Source organism: Dryas octopetala, chromosome 2 (genome assembly GCF_963921425.1).
Source record: "Dryas octopetala chromosome 2, drDryOcto1.1, whole genome shotgun sequence".
Taxonomy (NCBI): domain Eukaryota; kingdom Viridiplantae; phylum Streptophyta; class Magnoliopsida; order Rosales; family Rosaceae; genus Dryas; species Dryas octopetala.
This window is the reverse complement of record NC_141367.1, coordinates 23403514-23422677: the sequence shown is the minus strand read 5'-3', so window position 1 is coordinate 23422677 and position 19164 is coordinate 23403514. Positions and strand designations below refer to the sequence as shown.

General features: G+C 37.6%; 4 protein-coding genes across 6 annotated transcripts; 1 reads left to right on the top strand and 3 right to left on the bottom strand.

Moving 5' to 3' along the window:
* Nucleotides 1-976: 976 nt before the first annotated feature.
* On the top strand, nt 977-4181 carry LOC147294337 (protein NRT1/ PTR FAMILY 5.12-like). Of its 3 annotated transcripts, XM_086232359.1 has the most exons (5): nt 977-1082; nt 1954-2121; nt 2229-2449; nt 2626-3657; nt 3829-4181. In XM_086232359.1, the coding sequence occupies exons 2-5, from the start codon at nt 2010-2012 to the stop codon at nt 4027-4029; spliced, it is 1566 nt and encodes a 521-aa protein (XP_086088485.1). In that variant the 5' UTR covers nt 977-1082; nt 1954-2009; the 3' UTR covers nt 4030-4181. The 3 variants fall into 3 exon arrangements, with proteins under 3 accessions (XP_086088485.1, XP_086088486.1, XP_086088487.1); XM_086232360.1 differs by having other exon boundaries at nt 2626-4181; XM_086232361.1 differs by having other exon boundaries at nt 990-2121; nt 2626-4181.
* A 1478-nt stretch (nt 4182-5659) lies between these two features.
* On the bottom strand, nt 5660-8538 carry LOC147294336 (Fumarylacetoacetate (FAA) hydrolase family). Its single transcript, XM_086232759.1, has 6 exons — nt 8077-8538; nt 7893-7945; nt 7432-7494; nt 6453-6503; nt 6236-6353; nt 5660-6115 (listed from the first exon to the last, which is right to left on the bottom strand). The coding sequence occupies exons 1-6, from the start codon at nt 8348-8350 to the stop codon at nt 6000-6002; spliced, it is 675 nt and encodes a 224-aa protein (XP_086088885.1). The 5' UTR covers nt 8351-8538; the 3' UTR covers nt 5660-5999.
* Nucleotides 8539-9131: 593 nt separating this feature from the next.
* On the bottom strand, nt 9132-14967 carry GEX2 (gamete expressed 2). The gene is made up of 16 exons (XM_086233415.1): nt 14647-14967; nt 14212-14553; nt 13498-13824; nt 13194-13400; nt 13022-13107; nt 12785-12926; nt 12070-12378; nt 11757-11881; nt 11266-11483; nt 10966-11196; nt 10588-10817; nt 10214-10452; nt 9904-10060; nt 9596-9759; nt 9410-9501; nt 9132-9308 (listed from the first exon to the last, which is right to left on the bottom strand). Exons 1-16 carry the CDS (start codon nt 14954-14956, stop codon nt 9194-9196), a joined length of 3294 nt encoding a protein of 1097 aa, XP_086089541.1. The 5' UTR covers nt 14957-14967; the 3' UTR covers nt 9132-9193.
* Nucleotides 14968-15289: 322 nt separating this feature from the next.
* On the bottom strand, nt 15290-18847 carry BCE2 (2-oxoacid dehydrogenases acyltransferase family protein). Its single transcript, XM_086233111.1, has 8 exons — nt 18619-18847; nt 18336-18488; nt 18135-18260; nt 17195-17559; nt 16858-17105; nt 16607-16695; nt 16287-16514; nt 15290-15932 (listed from the first exon to the last, which is right to left on the bottom strand). Exons 1-8 carry the CDS (start codon nt 18793-18795, stop codon nt 15819-15821), a joined length of 1500 nt encoding a protein of 499 aa, XP_086089237.1. The 5' UTR covers nt 18796-18847; the 3' UTR covers nt 15290-15818.
* Between the last annotated feature and the right edge of the window lie 317 nt (nt 18848-19164).

Here is a 19164-nt window from a genome sequence, read left to right as displayed (position 1 = left end):
AATCCACAAAGCCATAAAGGGAATCCAAGGTTTCTACAGATTCTAAATCAGTGTCGTTTTTTCTGATTGACCACAACATAAATCAAATCAGTTGAACTACTAGTATCTTATTATCTTTCTATACAGAGTCTACAAACATATATGAGTATAGACAGTATATGAGTATTAGTAAGTTAATTTGAAGCATTTCTTGAAATCTCAAGAGCTGTGTCAGTGTCACTCATGTTTGTGTCTCATTCTTGTTCAGGATGGATACCTTTCAGTTTCTTTTAGGGTCCAGAGCTGCAGGGTGCCATTTCCTCTGGACATTCCCTTTGCTTGTTTGTTTTTTCTTTGGTCTGCATTTGCTTGTTTCTTTGTTTCTGTTTCTTCAATGAATTCACTTCAGAACAAAAAGAAAAAACAGTCTCATGCTTCTTCCTTAAATAATGTAAGCCGGTAGCACATCAGACCCAAAAAAATAAGGATGTAATTAAGGTAACACATGCATTGAAAGATTGACCTCGGGAGATTTGGAAAAGTTGCAAAAATTTGTTTCATTAAAAGATTTTTAGCCATTTTAAAAAATCTAACTAGGAATTAATAATCGAACTCTTGTTAAAAAGTGCTCAAACGCTCATTGAGTGGTGCTCGAATTCATGTCGAGTAGTATTTCAGCACTTCTTAAAGGGAACTAAAGCACTGCATTAGATTTCTAAATTAAAAAAAAAAAAAAAAGAGTTAAAAGTATTTAATAAAAACAAAAAAGGATTTAGTTTTCAAATTTTCCATTGACCTCAAGAAAAACAAGTCACAGTTCACATCAATTGTTTACAAATGTCACATCAATTGTTTACAAAAGCAATAAGGGGGAACTAACCCCCGGCCCTATTAAATAGACGAAGACTTGAGTCGTGAAGACCTCGGTAAACTTGTAGAATTTTAGGGTCGTGGACTGTAATATCTCCTATAAAAAATAAAAATAAAAATAAAATTGTATCCTCTCACCTTCACCTTCACCTTCACCTTCATCCTCCTTCTCATTCTCTCCAACTCTGCACACCGCGGAGAGAGTCAGGTGCCTTACACTTTTCTTAAGGGAGGTAGGCACGCATTTTCGAAATTCTCTAGTCTATCAAATTATATACATTTGTATGTATTCTCTAGTCTGTCAACATTTAAGTGCTGTGTACGTTGTGGTTAATATCATATCCTACCTGTTGATTTGTGTGTACCTTTCTTCAACTAGTTCTTTTATGTTATGCTACAATCAGTTTTTGAAGTACTACTCATGAAAATATAATCTTACGCTCATATATGTAATTTGTGGCGTGTGTTTATCCATTGTTGTTTTATCTGCCACTAGGTTCTGCTGCCAGGATAACTGCAAAATCAATCCAATATATCCAGGCTACATAAAGACTTAGCATGTACTGATGTAAACACCCAAGACAATTCAACCTCTCACTTTGTTGATTAGTATGAGCCAGCTATTTTTCTTTTTGCTCGGAAGCACGCCCACAACCAAAAGCGAAAACCACAAAAACCACTACAGAAAGCCCAAAATACAGAGAGTTTAGACAGCTCCACCCCAACCTTACATCATTTGCTAACAAGCAACGTGGAACTAAATCAAGATTCACATACAGAAAAGTTAAAAATTTATTGAGATGAATCCGGTCCTTGACTCTCACTTATCCCTCAACTTAAAAAGTCTACTAATGTTGTTGTGAGTGAGATGAAATGATAATATATATGCATACGATCTTTGTACATCTTGCTTGCTATTGGCAATGGTGACCTCCCATTCTAATCTCCAGGAACTTTCCTTTGTAATATTTCTCCATCATTAATAATGTATCTTCTCCTCACTCTCTGCTCTCTGCTTCACATCTAAGTCGAACCATAGTTCACCATCAAAGACTCTGTTCTATCAAAACTTTTGATCCTTGCTGGTTTTACTTTCCAAATCAGGTTCTGTTCGTCACTTCCTTTACATCGATCAAGTATAACTCACAGTTCCCTCAGCAATGACAATAGTAACAAGGCTCCCATCGAGAGTCATTCGCACATGCATTCGTTCAGTGAGAAAGTGGTTTGGCAATTACCTCTACTTTTCCAAGGCTACTATATGCATTCGGGGTATATTAATTCAATCTCTGTTAAACAAGCAATTGTTTATTGATTCAAATTAACTAAAACTGACCACTAATTTCTTCTGTTTCTTTGTGATGACATATTATATGTAGGTTTGGTCTTCAGCCATAGCTTTGTCAACCATGCCATAGTGTCTATCTTGATAACTTACCTCACGTACAATTGGGTGACACCCCGTTTTCAAATAGCTGCTGTAATTATGAATGTGCTAGAAGGGGTATCAGCTATCATGATCATTGTTCTGGCTCATATCTCAGACACATACATATGTAGTTTTCAAATGATTGCCTCCACAAGTGCTTTCTATATTCTTGTAAGTGCTCTTTTACCTGTGCAGAAAATTAGCATAACTGTTAAAAGCTTATGGACTAGTACTATTACTAAAATGTTTCATCCCCTATTGAATGCTAATCAAATTGAAGCTGAAAAGTTTTAAGATTCTCTAAATCCATTATATATTTATGCTTTTGATTGTTATTTGGGTTCCAGGGACTGGTTCTATTTTCAATTTCAGCTAAGTTAAAGAATGTGGATGTTGCAGCTAAAGTATTCTATGGAGCTGCCCCATTAGTAGCATTAGGCGAAGCTGGACGGTCAGCTGCTTTAAATAAGTTTCTTGATGATCAATATTTAAGTGAACAAGAACAAATAAATTGTACAAATGAAAAACGAGTGGAAAGCCGTAAAGATGCTTTGTGGAGCCATCCCTGGTTTTTGGGTGCAGCCGCACCTCTTCTCCTTTTAAATACATCTTGGTCAGTTCGCTTCATGATTTCAACAATTGGGATGGGAGTTTTTTATATATTGTTCTGGTTTGGCCTTTTTTTTTACTCCATAAATAAAAAAAATTCTATGGCTATGGCCATTGAACAAGATACCTCGAGTCCAGTAGAAGAAGCACAAAGAGTGGAGACTAGCATAACAAACAGGGGAGTCAGAAAGCCTCTGTCCAGCAAAACAAGCAGGAAGAGAGAGAAGTTTTGGATGGTCAGAAAACTGAAGGAGGAAAAACGTTTATTCAAAGATATGCTAATTATGTGGTTGGCCCTTCTTGTATGTAGTTTGGTTGAGGCAACAGGCACCACGTTCTTTTTTGAACAAATTAGTAATTTGGATGATCACATCGGCAGTAATTTCAGAGTCCCTACAGTTTATTTCACTGTACTTAAATCCTTTTCAAGCTACACAATCTCGTATCTTTGGTGGTTACTAATTCCAAAGCGTATGAGGCAACGTGCTACGCTGGTGAGAATTGGTTGTGGAATGGTTTGTTGTGTGCTATGCTGTGTTGCTGCTTGGCAGGTTGAGATCCATAGGCTGTATAAAATTAAGAGGGAGGGACTTGAAGATGACACTTCAACTATTTCTATGAGCATTCTTTGGTTAGTTCCACAGTTTTCTTTGTTGGGACTCATGAGAGGGCTAGCCATAGATGGATTGATTGATTTTTTTGTCGATCGAGTAGCTGATGATGATAAAGTAATGGCTAGGTATTATGGATCCTATGCCAATGAATTCGTGGTAGGTATTGGAAAACTAATCACAGCTCTTAGTATTTTGGTGTTTAGAGAAAGTTGGTTCGATGACAACATAAATAGGAGTCGTCTTGATAAGTATTACAGGGCATTAACATTCATAGGTCTTGCTAACTTTTGCTATTACTTGTGTCTCGCCTTTTACTTTTATGTTAAGGATAAATCGCAAGAACCTGCCATAGAAGAAGACAAAGAAAACACAATGGAAGACTTGAAGATCGATGATGATGATGATGGTGATGGTGATGATGGTTATGATAACCATGAGGTCTCTCTAGGTGGTGTGGACTTCCAAGACGAACAATGGGAAATGCAGGGGAAAATTGTTGATTGTTGTTGTTATTTTTATTGTTGTTGACAGTTAATTGTTGTTGGTGATGACTCATGAGACTCCCAAGTATGGCGACTGCGCTTAATTTGTCTTCTGTATACTTTGTTTGTATTGCAATTCATGTTTTGCTTCTTTTCGTTTTAACATATAGTGAATTAGATACATAATGTATTTTTGAACAAAAGTACATTAACATTCTGTTTAGAGTTTTGAATGTAGCGATTGACAGCTAATGACCATATAGTTGTTAAGGAATTAAATATGAGGATAATTACTACATTTGATCAAAGTAAAATATCATAATTTAATTTAATTAGTGTTTATCTTGTGTCTTGTTGCTATTTGCACACTTTTTTTTTTTTTTTTTCTATTTGCACTCTTTTTTTTCTTTAACGACTTTATGTTAGGTTTTAACTCCGAGATTTTGGACGGAACCTTTATAAAACTCACTCTATACCCTAAGAGAGGAAATACCCTTCAAATCATGGTAGGATTTTATTATGAATTAAAAGAATTTTCTTATAAATTATTATGAATTAAAATGATTTTTTTATAAATTTTAAAACACTCTCAATCTCCATCTAAAAACTCTTTTTCTAAAAGAGCTAAGCCTAATTATCTCTAAATTTAATTTGTGAAATAACAAAAAACACCTAAAATAAAATTACCCAAAACATCATCTCTTTATCTCTCATTCTCCCCATCATAGCACCCACCCCTGTGAGGAACCAACCACCGACCACCTCAGCCTCGCCGATTAGGAACTACTCGCCGACCACCCCAGCCCGCCTCTCTCTCTCTCTCTCTCTCTCTCTCTCTCTCTCTCTCTCTCTCTCTCGCTCTCTCCCTCCCCCCTTTCCTCTTACCCCACCCCCATCCCCTCATTTTTCTCTCTCCTCGAAACCCAACCCCAGCCCTCAATCTCTCTCTACAACTCTCAGTCCAGCAGGTTCACCGGCGAACCAAGCGACGAGAACCCCGCCAAAAGCTCCCTCTCTCTTCCCCGACTCTCCAACCTAGCCTCTACCGCTAGCTAGCGCGTGACTCCATGCGCACACAGCCATCCCGACACCACCACTCCCTCCTCCGGCCACCACCAGTCACCCCACCGGTCGGAAAATACTCCCCATAGGCCGGCCATCACTCCCCAAAACTGCCCTTACCGGCCAACCACTCACACCCATCGGAAAGCTCAAGCCCAACCAACCTGCAAAATTTTTTTTTTTTAATTGGATGTTCGGAGGGGAAAGGGAAGGAGAGAGAGAGAGAGAGAGAGAGAGAGAGAGAGAGAGAGAGAGAGAGAGGAGAGGGGAAGGGAGGGGAGGGGAGGGGAGGGGAGGGGAGGGCTGGGTGGGTTGGGTGGAGTAGGGAGGTAGTCGGGGGAGGGGCTGGGTGTGGGCTAGATGTGTTTTTTTTTTTTTTTTTAATAGATAAAATAGGGATATTATGGTAATTAAGAGGGGTGTGTGTATGAGAAAATTTAATTGTGGGAAGAATGTGAGAGTGTGAAGTAAGAAAAAGTGAAAAAAAAGGTGTGCAAAAAAAAAAAATGGTGTGCAAATAGCAACACTTTATATTATCTGATGAAGAATGGATTTTAGTACCATATGACCTCCTAGAAAAACTAGTCACATGTACGTTCGCCAGCACAAGAAAATATAAATAAAATGAATCTTTCATTTTGATATTGCACCTTGAGAATCTTGTATGTGATCAAATTCAGAATTGTGGAAACTTTTTTGTCATCCCAAAGTCATTTCTACAACAATTTCCTTATTATTACTCCTTACCCTCACACCCAAAATGAAGAACGAACAAATAGACATGTTAAATTACTGACTTGTAAGATCCTTGAACTAACACTTTGTCAACAAAGACTGCATTAGCTTCACATCTGCGCCCATGCTGAGTCCACTTCTCTGGTTTCAGCTAATATTATTTTTCTTTTTCTACTGAACTGTCAAATGCATTAACATCAGGTAGCACATTTAATTAGTTCAAGAACTTCCTTGCCTCTTTCGTTTTTCAACACTGAATTCAATGTCCAGGAGGTTTGTTATGCCAGCAGTTATCTTTTGACCTGCTTTAACTGGGCCAACACCTTTGGGAGTGCCTGCACAAACAGTACCGAAGCACAGTTAGCTGTAACTTAAAAGTATTCATGTGGCTGATGAGAAACGGAATTTTAAATATCGTATCCTAGACAGAGAGGAGAAAAACCATAGATAAGTACCTGTTAGTATTACATCTCCTTCAAAAAGTGTCATAATGGAACTTATGTGGCTGATGAGAAACGGAATTTTAAATATCGTATCCTTGGTTGAACCTTTCTGCCTCAATTCTCCATCTACCTGTATATGGTGCAGCAAATCAATTTGAACACAACAATTAGGAATGACCAAAACTACGTCACTAATAAAGCTAGTGAAAGAAAAAGAAGAAATGAGAACCTTCAACCACAATTCTAAATTGTCAGGGTCTGGCACCTTTTCCTTGGGCAGCTGCATGAAGTTTGGAGAGTCAAATGATTGAGTATGTTTAAAAATATAGGAAAAATAAAATGGATGCTCATAGAGATTGAATTATTCACCTAAAGCTCTCCCAAACTTAAAAAAGGTGCACTTTATTATAGTAAAATTACAGCTAACCTACACAGGTACCTCTATGGGGAAATCTCTTGTAAAATAGATCACTTAACTTACTTGGAAAACTTCCCCATGTTCTTCCCCAACTACCTAAAAGTACATGAATATCCAAGGTAAACTAATATGGGCAGCCAAGGAATGCCAACGGGGCCATGCAAGAGTCTGGTTTGCCATTTCCATGCTCGCCCCGCCTCAGAACAGGAACCCTATTGGGTATTATGCCGGACCCTGAATCTTTTTTCTTTTTAATGTGTATTCCTTTTTAGAAATGATAAATGACACCAAATATAGATAATATAGCATGCACAAAATACATTAATCCACAATATAAAATTTAAAATTAAAACAAAATTTAAAAATCAAAATTAGAAGCTAACTATGAAAAAATATATATATATATATGTGTGTGTGTGTGTGTGTGTGTGTGATATATAGGGCAAGAGCATGGTGGGAGGGATAGTGTTATTTTGTCCCTGCCTCATTAACAGTGGAGCACCACAATGCCCAAGTTTAATGAGGAAACTTGTCATCCCCTCACTCCACCCTCATCACCAGTTACACCAGTCCTATACAACACTGTTATCCAATTAACCCCATTAGGGGTCGAACCTGTAGAGCCCCAGTTTGATGGGGAAAATTGTCATCCCCTCCACTCTCAGCACCCTCGCCACCCCAGTCCCACACCACGTTTTTGTCATCTTTTTTCGCACCCCAAAGGGCACAAACCAATTACACTTGAAGCATACAATAGAACAGCATCAAAGATATGAGATGCAATTCTTACCACAGAACTGATTGGTGTGAAGGTGTCCTGCCCTTTTGCTATGGTCCATGGAAGACCAGCAGACTGCCAAAGGAAATAACTTATATTAACAATGATAACAATAGTTTACAAACATGTCCACTGAGGCCGAATATACTAACCTTTGAAATCAATTTGGACAGGAAACAAAATAAAATAAAAACATGTTAAAACCATAGATATCCTATTCAAGAGTGCAAGCTTAGAATTTGAGCTGTTCCATTCTTGTTCTTCATAGAAACATACCAAGGTAGTTAACCTGCTGGATTTTTCACAGTTATTGGTATAGTAAAGTTATTGATCCAATAATATAGCATTCTAATTAGAGACTAATTAGAGTTACAATATCAAACATGTTGCTGCTATGTTCTTTACATCATAATGAATGCTGTGAACACATTCTGCCTAATTATAATAGCAAATAATAAGTATATTATAATTACCTTAGCAGAAGCTTGAATTTCTCTAGCAGTCATATCAAGCGCAAGGGCATAACCTTAAACGATCCGATTGTGACCAATTAGATTTAACTCAAACAAAATCATATAATTTCTTTTTATAAAAAAGAAGTAATTGTAGAATTAATAAATTGATTAATAGATAATAGAAATAAAAGTAAAAATATACCGGCAACATAATCCATGGCGGTGGACTGGGGAACATCGCGAGCTTTCTGAGAGATGACGACGGCGAGCTCCACCTCATGGTCCAGCGAGTCCAGAGGGTGAGGGATTTCGATTGTGCCTCCGTTTTCCAAGTAAGACGACGTCGGTTTGAGGAAGAGCACAGGCTCCTTGGGGACGGCGTTGCCGAGCTCTTTGGCGTGAGCAGCGTAGTTTCTGCCGACCGCGACGATCTTAGTGCCTACTTGCAGAAGCTTCTGGTACGCCGCCGTCGCCATATTCTCCGAGTTGCACTTCCTTTCGATCAGTCTCGACTGCTCCGATGATGACGATGTCAAACTGAATCTCTCGAGTTGTCGTCTACTTCACTTTGTAAATAAAAAGCCAGCTCCCCAACTCCTCTGTCACTCGGGCTCGATCAGCTAATCATTATTTTTTGCATTTGTTTTGTATACAATACGCCCAAAAGCCTATGGAATATGAATTATAATTCTATTTTATAATGCAATTTTAATTTTTTCTTTTTTAATTGGACGTGTCTTAGTCCTAGAATATAAACTTAAATCAAAACTTCGTTTCATTATGGTACAAAATGGAGAGAATTTTTAAATTAAACGGGTTGGGTCAGTGTTTAGCCATTTGGCATGATTAATCAAACGGGTGAAGTTAGAGTTGTCTAATATTTAACATAAACACTAATTGACACAATAAATTGCCACCTATTAACATGTTAAATTTTTTTTATAGTCAAATATTTTTCTTTTTATATGTAAGTCACGATTTCATAAAAATTAAGAATCGTGCCAAACAATGAAACAAAAAAGGAAAGGAGTATTACTTTTTCCTTCCTAGTTCCTACAATTGTCAGGTTCGAGTGTTCTACATTGAGTATTTCCAGTGAAAATTGGTTCATTATTTACTTATTTTGTTTTTATATTTTTAAAGTTTAATAATAAAACTCGAAAATATAAAAATTTAATAATAAAACTCGAAAATATAAAAATTTAATAATAAAACTCGAAAATATAAAAATAATCGTTAATTCTAAAAAACGCTTGAATTAAAAATCAAGTAAAAACAACACAAACATATAGAATTTGAGTAGCAACAATGTGAATAGCTCAAACAGTTTGACTTGGTTCCTTCTGAATACCAAAGGGTACAACAGTAGGCCCAGGACTGTGCTGATATGCTGCTGCCTTGCTAGATTCCCCATTTCCAGACTGACGGCAGGACCTGAACCCAAACAAATTACATGTCAGAAATATCCTTCACATTCCTTTGCCATATTGCCATATTGCCTATTGCCTATTGACCTGAGCCTCACAATTCATTACCGTTGTCGAAAGTTTGGACGCTGGCTGCCTAGAAAGGGACTCGAACAACACCCAGTAAAGTAAGTTGCATTCTCTGATAAACTCTTCCTTGACTGCACACCATGCATATCAAGAGGTCAGCTTCTTAGTCAAGTGTTGTACAAGAAGTTATGTGCTATATATTTGCATGATATATACCATACTTACAGTTTCTTCGCGCAAACTATGTGCAATTGTTGGCTCAAGAGTCCTGGTTGCACTGTTTCTTCTTTCGTTTACAAGGAGAGCTGCACATTTGCATGTGAAGAATAGTAGTGCTGCTCCCAGAGAAAACACTATAATGGATTCAATGACAATAGCTGATCCTAAGCCTGTATTCCAAACACAATAAACAGATGGGCTATTTGATTAAGTCCCAATATAAATTTTGTTACAGAGCTCTAAATGACAAGATCTAAGGGTACTATCTCAATGAGACGTCACTCAGAAATCAATAGTCATTGACTGTCACTTACCATGAACCACAAATGAACTCATTGGGGTTCTTCTTATTAGATTAACAGAAGCCTCAGCATGTAAAGGCACTGATATCTTTTCTGCACAATTGAAATAACGCCCGTAGTTTCCCATGTCATTCAATGTCACTGTCAAGATGGCATCATGTTCTCCACCCTGTACCAAAAACATGATGAATTCAACACATGATTCCAGGTTTAAACTCCAAGGGGTGTTGTGCTAACCTCACCAGGCCCAAGACTTGGCTTCTAGTGTAGTGAACCGGTTAACAAGGCAGCAATAAAGTTCAAAGCGAAGAAGCTTACTCACATGATAAAAGAGCTGTTGCATAACAGTGTTGCAGTCATTAACTGTTCCATGAAATCTAACTCCCTTGGCTTTGACCTTGAAATGTTTTGCGATGGTAACATATGTCTGTAGAGGTAGCCACTGGTAGCTATTCTTGATCTTCAGTTCGGTTGTAGTGATGAGCTCAGCTGGTAGGCTGGTTGCCAAAAATCCCTCATCCACTTCAGCAGAAAAGGTGACTGAGAAAAGGGACTCATTACCTGAAAGATAATCCAACAACAAAACATCAATCCTCTAAAACTCCGAGGTTTAAGACATGTCTGTTAGCCCAGTATTTGATCTCCAGAAAAAGGCCTGATTCAATATATAAAACACACGGTCTTGACTAACCATACCAGGGAACGCAAGAAGATCAGGATCTCCAACACAGAACTCAAACTTGTCTGTTTCTCTGTCATATATCAGCGACTCATCTTCATTACTTTTCAAAATAATGAATTCAGGGACATGAATAAATGGAGGATCGTTAATAGGTTCAACAAAAACTGGAATGTCCAATACATTTACTCCATTCCTGTTCCTTGTAGAGAGTCGAATTGTATCATAGCCACAAAAGTTCTCATTTCTGACTTAAGGAGAATTGAAAAGGAAAAGAAAAAAACGAAGGAAGTTACTAATTTTGAAACATGATTTGAGATATGAATTTTGTTACTCAGAACTAAGAATAAAGGGGGCCTATGTTAAGAAACAATAGTTGATCAGTGAAATAGTACCCATAGTACTGAATTGACTGAAGGGCAAAATTGATTACTTCCACACTGCCTTCTATAATCAAACCATTCCCTTCTCCATCCTCCTCTGTGTACACAAAAAGTCCACTCCACACTGGCTCCCAGAATTGCATTAGCATAGGAGACAGAAATACTGTCCCAGATTGTGCACTGAGGTTAACAGATATGTTCTCCATCATGTCTGAATATCTTATCTCAAACCCAGAGAAACCACTGCAAATAGCTGAAATTAGAATCATATAGTAATTTCTAAGAAAGTGATATAGATTAATAGTACCTTACCCAAATCTGGGACTAATCTCATCTTCAGTTGCTTGTAATTCACTTGGGAAAGAAACAAACTCGGGTGGGATGGTGAGAACAGATATGTTTACCGCAGCAGTAGCAAGATTGCCGTTTATATCAGACATTGTGTACACAAAAGAATCATTTCCATAATAGTCTTTATAAGGTGTATACCGGAGGAGCCTTCCATATTCAAGAAGGGAACCATGACCTGGCTGACAAATATAAAACCAGTCAAATTTCCAGGAAAATTCTTCTATAGGATAGGTGGTGTTTGTGTGCAAATGCCTGATGGTGATCACTGATCAGAAGCAGCGCCATCCTTGTAAAGAAGAAAAAGTGATGAAATAGCATTGTCATGCATATTTATGTATTCTTTAGTGAACAACGAAGACCTCCGAGGGTAGGTCAATCAAGTTGTTCATCCAATTAGGGTCCCATCATCATAATAATAATGTCATAAAATATGCTTTCACTGCGTATTATACCTTTGAGAATTCAACAACAGTTGCATTATTGCCCGCAAAGTAGTCATTTGCTAAAACATCAAAAGCAATTGACTCATCCTCCCAGACAGATATTGTATCAATATAGGCTCTGGGAAAATATTCACCTGAAAAATGAAAAGAGCATCAATCAGTCCATGGAAGTTATAACCGCACCATAAAGATGGAGATGAAATCAATATTCATAGTACCAATAATTTGAAAATGGGTGAAAAACATCAATTATAGATAAGATTGTTTACAGAAACAACAGAAACAAAGAGCTACTCTTATATAACTTGTCATTCTAACTTACTACTGTAGACATTGACCCCAAAGGGGCATGCAGAAACACGTTTTCCATCAAATGAAGCACACATCTCATAAGTTCCAACATCCTCAGCCAGATAATGAATAGTGTATGACCCATCATTATTATCCACAAACATGGAATTTGAAAAGCCAGAACTGTTGACTGAAGCAATCTCTAGTTTCAGCCTAGATTGTTGTGACAAGACAGGGTTAAAAAATGAATCCATGAGCTGCACTATTACTTCATTATTAATCATCTTTGGCACCTTGGGAGAAAATTTGAAAACTTTTGAAAGTGATGTATTAACCTCTCCTGCAGCATAGGAATCCATTCATCACAAATGAAATAAACAGGCTGAAATAGTGCAATAGTTCATGCAATCACCATTTACAACTGATATTATCAATGATGAATAACACTTGTAACAAATTCCTCAAGGTCAAATATAATTTAGTTCAACTGAAACTAAAGAGTAAAAAAAAGCCACCTACTATATATTGGTAAGCTAAGTTAAATAAGTCAATCTAAATCTAAAGTGTATTCATGTGGTGTAATTCCAGCTCAAGTTATGCACATTTGTTAAGTTTGTTCATTTTCAGTTTTTCATAGGCAATTCCTTAACATGACTGTCATGAAAATTATTAGAGAGGGAGAGAGAGAGAGAGAGAGAGAGAGAGAGAGTAAAAACCTAAACAGAAAATGTTAAATGAAGTTATACCTGCTCTTACTTCCATTGTAATTGAGTGACCACCATTCAGTAGAATATTTCCACAAAATAAATAAATTTTATAAATTCCACTCTTGTCAGGTGTATAAGCCACATTGAAAGCACTTGCCAGAGTGCTGAAGCTCCCAACAGACTGAATTCAGAAACAGTGTATCATTAAAATTAGATATCTAAGTGCTTAAGGAAATAATGTGTGTGTGTATGTATCTAACTACACACACTTCTTACAGAATTGACTGAAATTGTAGATGGTGAAGGAGCAATTTCTATCTGGCTGGTTGCACCGTATCTTATTCCCCGAGCAGATCCACTCCCTAACTTAGAGATACAAACTTTGGTAAAATTATAACAAAAATCTTTATCAAAGGAAACAACTCATTAGTTGCTAACTTGCATATACCATTGATGATCTGCATAGGATATATGCTTGACTGCGCATGATAGGAGTCAATATCCCGTACAATTTGTACTTCAAGCCTTTCTATTTGAATGGGAGAAGGATATTGATAAGCATCACTCAAATAAACTGAGAACTCTGCTATTTCTCCTGCAGTAGAACTATTTAAACCAGATCCATTAACCACACTGTTTGTCCCATTGCAATAACCTATTCAAATGTAAACATGAGAGAGTCATGTGTATGGAAGTGTAAGCAGTAACACCAAATGGTTAATAACAAAATTTAACACCTGAATGACACGCACCAACAAAGACAGTATAAGCATATGGCATATTAGAGATACTTTTATTATGATTCATATCGGATATTGTGAGCAAGAAGTTCCCTGGTTCCAGATTGCTGAAGAAAAACAACTGAATTCCAGCCACCACTTCTTCGAAGTGCAAATCTGCAACAGGAATAGACAAATTTGTCTCTTTCTCAACAACTTCAGCGTCAAATGCATACAGTCCTGGAACAAGGTTCCCATATTGATCTTGCTGGTGTATAAAGATTTCCATCTTGGAATATAATTGCCATGCATTTGGTTCATAACTCCACTTGACCACACAATTGGAAACTTCTAGAGGTCCTGCGATAGGCCAGTGAACATTTCATCACAAACAAAAAATAGTAATGATATTAATAAACTAATTACAATAAATCTACATAGGAAATTAGCCTTCATAGCAAGTAAAGCAGACTCAACAAATGGGTAACAAGTAACAACTAAGCATGTATATTTCCCATGATCTTAAGCCTTATGGAAATTACATTTCCGACAATTGGAAAGCCAAGAAGAAAGCATCTGTGAAATAACACATAATCGATCAATCTATACTGCACTCGAATGGGCTTCATCATTGCCAATTTGCCATTATAAACCTAAATAGAACTGCTTGAATCACAAAATAGAGAAAATCTACATCTTTATATATACAACATACAATATAAACTTATAATTACTGCCATGATACACCACCTGGGTTCACCTTAAATGGTAGTGGAGAGCCATTCAAGGTCTGGTTACCACCTTCCACAAACAACAAGAGGTCTCCAGCTTTCACCACAATAAACTCCATGATGATATAACCAAATTCAGTCCAACCCAAATGGGTGATATCCGGCACGCTTGCTATGGAACCATTTTCATAGAATGCAGACACTGTAAAATTATGCAACCTTGGATCTTCACTGGTTTCATTGACATTATTCCCAAATGCATCCTTTGGAAGTATCAGTACTCTAGCTTTATTCCCAGCTTCAAATTCATTAACCAAACCCATCCATGAAGCAACACAGACAGATGGGTTTATTTGCCCTTCGATCAAAAATAGGTACAACGAATTGAATTAAACACATATGTTGCTGATATCACAGAACACTTGATAGTGAAGTTAAACAAACTAAAAACCTGGATGAACTTGGAAATGCAGGGAAGAATCAAACACTTTGTAGTGGTCCTCGTTGATCATAACGTTAAATAACCCTGCAGAAATCGTGGTAAAGAAAAGTTTCCAACTAGTGGGGTCTCCTTCAAAATCCGAAAGAACCCCAGATGCAAAAGAGCTATTCCCAATCTTTCCATTCACTGTAAGAGTGGGTTTGAACGCATTCCTGTCAAGGTTGTCAAAGTTATTCAGTGCTCTAATCCTTATGGTGGCAATCTCCCCGGCTCGGAATGTGTCTTTATCATCCATCCAACTGAAAGCGAACTCGGGCATCGCTGCTCCGTCTGAAACAAATTCAAATAAAGAATGCTAAAGGCACCTTGTATTGTTGTGCTTAAAAGAACAAAAGGAGAAGTCTGTGAGTACCTGAATTTGAAAGCTTGGAGCCAAAATTAAGAGCCAATAGTACTGAAATGAGTATGTGTAAGTTCATTTTGAAGGGAAAACCAAGAGGTTTGGGTTCTGCAGAGGAACAACAAGCTTGTGTTTTTGAAGGGAACGATCGCGGGAAGTTATTCCAGCGCATTTTGTCCGTTGGATTTCTTTGAGCGGTTGGTGATGGTTGAAAACGGTTTATTTAGTGGCGCGGCAATTCCTCAACTTTTTGTCCGGGAGTTTTTCTTTTTTTTTTTCTTTCCGCTTTTTTTCTCCCCTTGTTTTTTCTTTCCTTTTTTTAAGCAAACAAAAAAACAGAAAAAAAAAAGTGCTACCAAACCTGTTCTGCGTATTTTATTTTTTTGAAAATGAAGCCTAAATACTCATAACTTTCAACAAATTCTTTTCTTTTTTTAATCATATATTTGAAGGTTATTTTAGGAAATAATTTTTTAAAATTTTTTCATCAACCCCATTTTGGGTGATAGTTAAATAAAACTTATTATGACAGAAAAATTAAGTTTACATGAGTATGATACTAGTGTATCATTTATAAAATTGTCGGTTCCAATATAAAAGGGCCTACTTTTGAATTTTCGCCCTACAGTCGTGACTTCTCTTGAGCCGGCCCTCTTGCCTGTAAATTGCAGTGAACTATGCAGAGGCACTAGTATACATCATGGTTTCAACTCCAGCTTCTCAGTAACACAAATTTAAGGCCGTTTAGAAGGGCATATTTTCAAGCAACATGACCAGTCGTCTATCTCATATGCAACATGAGCAGCTCTGGATTCTCTATAAACTGTTTCCACTCATTGCAAAACCTGGCAACAGTTGCTCCATCCAATACCCTATGATCCGCGCCTATGTTAACCTGAGAAAAAGAATGTTATATTTAGTCGGATCAACTTTTTCATCACAGCATCTGAGGAAACATAAGAATCCTCATGCATGGTATGCATTATCAGTACAGATCAACATTCTGATCATTCTGCTGAATGGTTCATTTGGACAACCCTATGCACGCAGTAAGCATGTGTATGGGATTTGCAAGGGTGAGGGGACTTGGCCCCTCTTTTCTCAAGAGTATATTCTTGCTTCTTCAGCAAACTGACCGCCAAGGCACTGGCAGGCAGTGCTCAAGACAAGATAATTTGTTTGGAAGATCTGTAAATTTAACTTTTCAATTAATTGAAATAGCAAAACAATAGAAAAACTTAACGCCCACCGTCATGACTGGCACAGGGTATACATTTCCGTCATCCGCAAATTGTGGAACCTTCTGAATTCGCCCAATTGCAATAATGGCAACCTCAGGCAAGTTGAGAAGAGGTGAACCATACTTCCCTCCAATTGCTCCAATATTACTTAAAGTTATTGTTCCCCCAGATATATCTTCAGGCCTGAGCTTGTTTTCCAATGCCAGTTGTTGCAACCGTGAAAGTTCCTTTGTTATCTACGTGTGTGGAACATATAATTAATTAAAGCACATCCACCAGTATTCTGCCATATAATATAATTACAGTTGAGGACTCATATAGAACTAACCTCCAAAATGGAAAGAGACTGAACATTCTTAATGATTGGCACAACTAGACCATATGGAGTAGCCATGGCAATTCCGATATTGTGGGAACCTAAACAATTTTCAACAGTTAAGTCCAAATGTCCACTTCAAAAAGATAACATCAACATTTGCATGTTCTCCATGTCAAACAAAAAGATAAGCTCAAGTAGAAACATGGCTGCATCCAATAGATGATAATTGCCATGGAATAAGCATAAATTAACGTACAAACCTTTAAGGATGACCTCAAGTGACTCCTCATTGAAACAACTATTCATTAACGGGTATTTGCTCATTGCTTTTGAAAGTGTCTTTATCAATGATGGAAGGAAAGTGTGCTTGACATTTGACTCAGAGTTATTACTTTGGAAAGACTCTTTCAGCTCAACAAGTGCGCCACAATTTATCTCCTCAACATAATGAAAATGTGGAACTTTTGCAGCCATACTCATTGATTTAACCATTTTTCGCTGGAATCCCCTGAAGGAACAGAGTATAAGTAACTAGCCATGGATCATACAAATGAATGAAAGGAGGCATTCCAGTTCCATATTTGCAAACTATATTACCTCAGGATAACTGTCTCATCATCATATTTCCATCCAGCTTCAGCTGGTGCATGTGAATAACTCTCTACTCCCAAAATTTTAACAGCATTCGAGGAGACAGATGGATCTTCAATGATTCCCTTCTGGGCAGCATATTTAAGGACATCTTCTTTTAATACTCTCCCATCTCTACCAGTCCCATTGACTTCATTTATATCTATATCATATTGCTTTGCAAGGTTTCGCACAGGAGGTGTAGATAAAACTCCACCTATGTTATGTGTGCTCAGCTCAGAATCTAGTGACTTTGTGCTTTCCAAACGCTCGCAAATCTGCTTTGGAACCTGAGATTCCTTGACGGCCATCTTTAAAAGGATTTCTCCAACCTAAGATTTCATTTAAACTCTAAAACATAAATAAGAGTGTCACATAAGGATTGAAAGCTAAATGATCTAATCCACAATAGAGATTCGCTATGCTGTCATTCAAATTTTAAAACAACAATTGCCAGTACAAGTTCACATCTAGGGCATAGGGGAAAGCAAGAAAGGACCATAGCCAGTGGCAGAGCAACTAGCCCCAGTCCACCCTCTGCCACACATTCACAATTCTGAATGCGCCCCTGTAACCTAGTCTTGTTTGGTAAGTTTACTACTAATTCCAAAAACTTAAGATGTTAGGATGTGATCCAACAATTATTTAATACTCTAACACTCTCTTAAACATGTAAGCCTCTCTCCATCACTAAAAGACTCAGCATTTGGAATTATTAGGAAGTTGCAATCATGGAGATTATCTCTTTCTCTAATACCATGATAAATTTTGTTAATTTCCCACTAACTCCAAAAGCTTAAGCTATTAGAATGTGGACCAAATAGTCAACACATACATTCTTGTATATAAACACAAAGACATATAACATCTTCAATACAGTCCTCTACTTTTTCTATAAAATTCTCACCTTCACAATGTCACCAGGAACGTAGAGAATTTCAGCAACTTTCCCTTGGTAACGGCTTGTTATTTCAATGGTTGCTTTGTCACTTTGAACTTCACAAAGTGGTTGAAACTCCTCAACTTGATCCCCCTGCCAAAAGCACAAAGTTAAAAAACTTTATTTCTATAGACTTGTGTTCAAAAGTAGCAGCCACCAAACACTGACCTCTTGCACAAACCATTTGAGGAGCTCACATTCAGCAATGCCTTCGCCAGTTTGAGCCAATGGCACATCCACTATACCATTACCACCTGCTGTAACATCAGTCAATGCCTGACTCGAAAACCAGCACCTCTTCACACAATACCCAATGCTACACTACAATAATTGCAACAAAAAAAATTAAATTTAACAAATTTACCTATAAATATCCCAATAAAGAACCTTCCTTGTATGCAAATTTAAGCTATTTTGATTTTTTGACCAATCATTACTGAGAGAGACTTACATTGGATATGTTATCGGCGAAGCGAAACGACGTCGAAGCTGCTGTAGAAAAAACTCGAAATGGAGAGTTGTGGTAGGAGTGCGCCGTCGCCGGCGATGAGCGTGGGGAGGTGTTCGGAGACAGCCACCGGCGGCCGGAGAGCCATGCCCGGTTGTGCCAGACCCGCCTACCGATCATCTTTGTTTCGGTGTCCGTACGAGAGCTCTAAAATGATTACAGTGATTAAGTAATTTTTTTTTTTGGTCGAAATTTGTAAGTAATTGTTGGATTGAATTCAGCTCTGACTCTGAGCTCTGCGTCACTGCGTACAGGTGATTGGCCATGGGCCCATGGCTTTGCAGATAAAATGTTTAATTTAATCAACATGCCACATCAGCATGACAGCAGCAGATAAGCCTTGCCATTGGGTGAGTGGCATTCCAGCCCCACCCAAGACTTTCTCCCATTTTTGCTGCAGGATCAACATGTTTGTCAGATTTTCATGCTTTTTTTTTTTTTTATCTCTTATTTGTTCGTTGATAAACGTTATTATTGAAAAAGAACAAG